This window comes from Labeo rohita, unplaced genomic scaffold, assembly GCF_022985175.1.
Source record: "Labeo rohita strain BAU-BD-2019 unplaced genomic scaffold, IGBB_LRoh.1.0 scaffold_1668, whole genome shotgun sequence".
NCBI lineage: Eukaryota > Metazoa > Chordata > Actinopteri > Cypriniformes > Cyprinidae > Labeo > Labeo rohita.
In genome coordinates this window covers 9,592-15,944 of record NW_026127855.1, presented here as the reverse complement: position 1 = coordinate 15,944, position 6,353 = coordinate 9,592, and the positions used below count along the sequence as shown (strand labels likewise).

General features: G+C 39.1%; 1 protein-coding gene and 1 pseudogene across 3 annotated transcripts; one reads left to right on the top strand and one right to left on the bottom strand.

Annotated features, from left to right (window-relative positions):
• Nucleotides 1-48: 48 nt before the first annotated feature.
• LOC127158727 (uncharacterized) lies at nucleotides 49-4,061 on the bottom strand. 3 transcript variants are annotated; one of them, XM_051101744.1, is made up of 5 exons: nucleotides 3,781-4,061; nucleotides 2,201-2,254; nucleotides 1,275-1,430; nucleotides 1,005-1,094; nucleotides 49-847 (listed from the first exon to the last, which is right to left on the bottom strand). In XM_051101744.1, the coding sequence occupies exons 2-5, from the start codon at nucleotides 2,237-2,239 to the stop codon at nucleotides 533-535; spliced, it is 600 nt and encodes a 199-aa protein (XP_050957701.1). In that variant the 5' UTR covers nucleotides 2,240-2,254; nucleotides 3,781-4,061; the 3' UTR covers nucleotides 49-532. The 3 variants fall into 3 exon arrangements, with proteins under 3 accessions (XP_050957701.1, XP_050957702.1, XP_050957700.1); XM_051101745.1 differs by lacking the exon at nucleotides 2,201-2,254; XM_051101743.1 differs by lacking the exon at nucleotides 3,781-4,061 and having other exon boundaries at nucleotides 2,201-2,941.
• Nucleotides 4,062-4,167: 106 nt separating this feature from the next.
• On the top strand, nucleotides 4,168-6,137 carry LOC127158728 (E3 ubiquitin-protein ligase TRIM39-like; annotated as a pseudogene).
• The last annotated feature ends 216 nt before the right edge of the window (nucleotides 6,138-6,353 follow it).

Sequence of the window (6,353 nt, the reverse complement as noted above, 5' to 3'; positions counted from 1 at the left end):
CATCACGTTATGGGGACCAAATGTCCCCACAGGATAGGAATACCAGTAAATTTTGACCTTGTGGGGACATTTGTGAGGTCCCCATGAGGAAACAGGCTTATAAATCATGCACAATGAGTTTTTTTGAGAAAGTAAAAGTGTGCACAGTCTCCTGTGAGGGCTAGGTTTAGGTGTAGGGTAGGTGTAGGGCGATAGAAAATCCGGTTTGTACAGTATAAAACCATTACGCCTATGGAATGTCCCCATAAAACATGTAAACCCAACATGTGTGTGTGTGTGTGTGTGTGAAAGAGAGAGAGTTAGTGAGCGTGCCTGTGTGTGAAATTTAAACTAACAAACTCGTTTTTCTATCTACTTCAAACTAATTTAAACTTTAAACTACTTTAAACTATAAACTACTTTAAACTAACTTAAGCTAACTTAAACTAATTTAAACTTTAAGTTTGTCTCGACAAACTTTTTTAGCAAACGGCAAGAAAATTAGAATTCTTCCTCATGGCCAAATGCAGAAACATCCTCCTGAGTTATCCCTCTAACTGAGCAGTTTATTCTTTAGAGAGTGAACCCTGGAAGTGCACATCTCAGACCCGATTCCCATGAACAGGCGCTGAATCACCTCAAAAGTATATTTCATCTCTTTTGGATAGTCAAGGTTCAGCATGTACAGCAGGCCCATCAGGTTCACAAAAGCATTGGGTACATCACCAAGATGACGCATGACAATCTTTTCCTCAATGACAATGGCAACATCGTTGTAGGAAACTGGAAGGGGCTCTTTCACATCTTCAACAACCAAAAGGATTCCAATCACCATTCCTTTGATGAAGTCCTCCCCAGGATCTGTTGGCTTCATGCAAAAACAAACAAAAAAAAAATTGCCTGTGCTTTAGACATGTTTGGCTATATAGTGTATCCACACAGAGGATGCCTGAAATGATGTGTAACCATGCCCATTGTGAACTAGTTTTTGTATCAATAAACATAATAAACATTTTGCTGCTTACCTCACATCTCTTCATTAATGTAGAAGGATTTTCCTTCATGTACCATGGCAGTCCCTGCAAAGCTGCTGCTCTCTTCCTTTGGTTTGATGCCTGCAAAAACACAATACGTGAATTCAGCTGATATCAGAACTCTGATTTTCTGATTATCAAATGCCTATCCAAGTACATTAATTAGAGGTTTACTGTCTGTCATAATCTACATCTTGGTCCCTCTCCTCAGTGGGGTTGCACAATTAATGTGGACCACAACTACAACAAATATGCACTTACATCCTTGTCGAGACTCTCCATTAAGGATGTCATGTCTTGAACTTCCTCGAAGCGCTTCAACCGGAATAACTGAAGAAGTTTATGCAGATGGCTGTCCAGACCCTCATAGAATTTATTGATGTCCATTGAAGTGAGCCTGGTGAATTCCTTGGCGATCTATGTGGAGAAGTAACATTACAGTTTTAGTTCAAGTTAAAAGTCACCTAAATGTTCACATTTCAGCACTACAACTGACATGTTGTCAGACATGTGACGTACAGCGGAGACCTGTCTCAAGGTGCATATTTCATTAATATTAACTTCAACCTCAACGATCTGTGTCCTCAGATTGGCTTGTGTGACAGGTTATTGAGTTTTATTAATGTTTACATCAGACTGATATGTCAGTGCTTTGTTGTCATGATAATTCATACATGCTAAGTAACAAGGCTGTAAGTTTAACAAATCAGTATGTACTACTATGATTTAAGTAGTTAAATAAAAATATGTAATTCATATCAGTTCAAGCATTATTTCATATCATAACATATAGGAGTGGCCTACAGGAAATATCAATTTATGTCTAATGTGTCAAATATTCTGTTAGTCATAACAGAGCAAGTTATTGCTTGCATCTCTTGATTAAAAAAGATTAAATATTTCCATGTTTTTATATTCTCGGCCACATCAGAAGTCATCAAATTAGTCATAAGTTGAATTGTTGAGGGTGTTTTTACTGTTATCAAATGTAAAAATGGGTCACGTTTGAGCCTCAACATTATTTAAGCGTTACATAAATGTTACTTAAACAATTTTTAATTTTGCTCCTAAATATTTCACTTTAGGAGCACATGTTCAACGGGAGGAATGTTAGCATAGAGCCCTGCAATATACACAATACAACATTACTACTTTGCTATGACTAAGAAAAAATGTACACATTTTACCTGTCTTTCAGTAAAAAGGGCAGGCCATCTGACTCTCATTTCGGCATAGAGCTCCTTTTCCATTGGCCCAAAAAAAAAACATAGACAGTAAAAGAAATGGACAGAGTGACGTCGTAGATTTCAACGGAGACCAGTGAAGTCGTTTTACAATTTCAGTCTGCGGGACCGTTCACCCCACCCCCACTGCTGCGCGTTGCCATGGATACAGAGTGTAACGGCACACATATCACTACACATGAAAACAATCACCTATCACTACGTGTTTATACCGCATCTAACTCAACATAAAAAATATAGTCCATACACTACGGCGGTGGTCAGTGTTTTTTTTTGCTATCTCGCTGTCTATTAATGTTGTGCCAGGTTGATTGAGTGCGAGCAAAGCTTCTTGTATGAGTCGCGACGTCATGTAAATTGGCGGGTTGACCCGGGTATAATGTTCCCACTGTTCACATATTTTTCCATAATAATAAGGACAGGTCTCGCACCGTTTCACTTGTATATTTGTATATTATCGGTGCCGAATACTTGTTAATGTCGAATATGAGGCTCAACCCTACATTAAATACTTGCTGTGAGTGTGACACTCCGGCGCTAACATGCTAACGTATTTCCAAAAAACGAACGAACATGAAATATTCATCACAGGTTATGTTTACGGATCATTTGAGACGGAGAGACATTAGACGACGCATGCACATTACCAACAGATGAACTAAGTTAAAAACAATTTTAAATGTACTTACTTGGACGGCTCGGCGCCGAGGAAAAAGATGACGGTCAGCTCGGATTTTCAAGAGTTGAAAATTGCGCGTGACGTCACTGCGGGCGCGTGCGTGTTGGTTGAAATGTCCACCTTGAACTATTTTCTGAAGTGAACTGAACGGATTATGAGTTTTTAATGAGTTTCCGCGCTTTTTTCAAGTTGAAGTTGTTGTAACTCTTCATACTTGACTTTCCCCCTTGCAAAAAACCCACGTCTGATCTCCAAGTGGCAGTCTGCGGGACCGTTCACCCCACCCCCACTGCTGCGCGTTGCCATGGATACAGAGTGTAACGGCACACATATCACTACACATGAAAACAATCACCTATCACTAGTTTTATACCTCATCTAACTCAACATAAAAAATATAGTCCATACACTATGGCGATGGTCTGTTTTTTGCTATCTCGCTGTCTGTTAATGTTGTGCCAGGTTGATTGAGTGCGAACAAAGCTTCTTGTATGAGTCGCGAGGTCATGTAAATTGGCGGGTTGACCCGGGTATAATGTTCCCACTGTTCACACATTTTTCCATAATAATGAGGACAGGTCTCGCACCGTTTCACTTGTATATTTGTATATTATCGGTGCCGAATACTTGTTAATGTCGAATATGAGGCTCAACCCTACATTAAATACTTGCTGTGAGTGTGACACTCCGGCGCTAACATGCTAACGTATTTCCAAAAAACGAACGAACATGAAATATTCATCACAGGTTATGTTTACGGATCACTTGAGAAGGAGAGACATTAGACGACGAATGCACATTACCAACAGATGAACTAAGTTAAAACAATTTTAAATGTACTTACTTGAACGGCTCGGCTCCGAGGAAAAAAAGATGGCGGTCAGCTCGGATTTTCCAGAGTTGATCATGGCCCGTGACGTCACTGCGGGCGCGTGCGTGTTGGTTGAAATGTCCACGACCTATTTTCTGAAGTGAACTGAACGGATTATTATGAGTTTTTAATGAGTTTCCGCGCTTTTTTAAAGTTGCAGTTGTTGTAACTCTTCTTGGTGTGTTGTAATGGGCAATGAGTTCTCTCAACTTGACAACAATAGTCCCTCTGACTAAAAGCCCAAATCATTTTTAACAGTGTAGGGGCTGCTTGAACCAGTGGTGGGAAAACAGTCAGGACTGCAACTGTCCATTTTGTAGACACATTTAATCAGATCTTGCTTCCAAAATAATAGAAACTATGGACACTTTGGAGAATACGAAGGACTATATTTGCCAGAAACATGAGAGACCTCTTGAGCTGTTCTGTAGAGATGATCACACACGTGTGTGTGCTTTTCACTGATGGAGTCCACAAGACTCACAACACTGTTCCCCTAGAGGAGGAGAGTAAAGAGAAAAGGGCAGGAGTTACTAACAGTGTTGAAACCTACTTGAATAACCTGATTTTAAATATTCCAACAAGGTCTTTTGTCAAAAGAGTGAAGAAACATGATGTTGTGTTCCTGTTTGTTTATAGGCTCAGCTGGTGAAGACACAGAAAGACGTGCAGCAGATGATCCAGGACAGAATCAAGAAGATTCAAGACATCAAACACTCAGCAGAACTCAGAAAAGTGAGCTCAAGATGTTCAGTGTTTGATTAATGATTAGTTAAAGCTAATTAAATAAGAGTAAAACTGTATTTTTTCAGAAAAGCACAAAGCGAGAAAAAGCAGCTCCTTTGGAGCAGATCCATTGAGAGCTGTCAGGCTGAGCTGCTGGAGATGATAGAGGAGAAGCAAAAAGCAACAGTGAAACAGGATGAAGAGCTCACTCAAGAGCTGCAGCAGGAAATCACTGAGCTCAAGATGAGAAACACTGATGTGGATCATCTCTTACATATTGAGGATCACCTCCACCTCCTACAGGTCAGTGTCTCTCTGTCTGCTCACATCACAGGACAACACTCACACTCCTCATGCTGAGGGATTTCTCCTCTCTCCTGCTGTAGATTGACCCATTCCAGTCCTCCACACACCAGGAACTGGTCTGAGATCAGTATGAACACTGATGTGAGTGTGGAGACTCTGAGGAGAGCTCTGACTCAACTGCAGGAAACTCTAGATGAGAAACTCAGTGAAACTGGTAGGCCAATACCAAATACAGCAAACAGATTATGTTTTGTAACTGTATTAAGAAAATTAGCTATTAGAAAACTGAAAATGGTCATTATTTGGTTCTAGGAATAAGGAAATTAATCATTAGATCATCATTCAATTAAATTAATCATTATCATCTGAGACACACACATCTCACAAAAATGTAAAGAATGATTGTTTGTCTCTACAGTTATGAGGATGATGCAGCAGCATACAGGTAATGTGTGATCTGTTCATAAAAATAGCATGTATTGTCATTTTAATATTTATTCTACCGAACACTTTTAAATAAATGAAGATCTTTGTATTGTGAAGATGTGATTCATATTCTCTGATCTCTCTCCCAGTGGATGTGACTCTGGATCCTGATACAGCTCATCCAAATCTCATCCTGTCTGATGATGGGAAACAAGTGAGACATGGAGACATTAAACAAAAGCTCCCAAACAACCCAGAGAGGTTTGATCACAGCTTCTGTGTCCTGGGAAAAGAAGGATTCTCCTCAAGGAGATTTTATTTTGAGGTTCAAGTGAAGGGAAAGACCGGCTGGATTTTAGGAGTGATCAGAGAATCTATTAACAGGAACGGACCGATCGTAATGAGTCCTCATGATGGATACTGGGTTGTGGGTCTGTGGAATGAGAATGAATATTGGACATGTACTGATTCCTATGTCCTTTTGTCTCTGAGAGGGAAACCGGAGAAGGTGGGGGTGTTTGTGGATTATGAGGAGGGTCTGGTCTCCTTCTATGATGTAGAGTACAGATCTCATATCTACTCTTTCACTAGTCAGTCTTTCACTGAGAAACTCTATCCTTTCTTCAGTCCATTACCCAATGATATACGTAAAAATTCAGCACCGTTGATCATCTACCATTTAATTACAATTAATAATTTTACACCAAAGGTGTGAAATGCACAATGAAGCATTGTGGATATACTAATCTAAAAAGGGTATATATGAATTTGTAAAAATAATGTTTGTAAACAATGATAGTCATTGTGTTTTTACCTCTGTTTTTAAACTTTGCAAATCTGGAGTAATTCTATAATTGTATATTATTCTACATAAAATCAAAATATGTAAATATTTTCACAGTTTGAGAATGTCCTATAAATTTGTGCAAAACAGCTGAATCACTAATATAACTTATGCACACTTGTGAAAACATGACTGATATACTGTAACTGTAAAGATAGAGATGCTAAATAAAAAGGTTTTACAACTGTTATTGCTGATTAGTTACAGAATAGTGCCGTTTGTAAAATTACTTTACTGTGAAGTT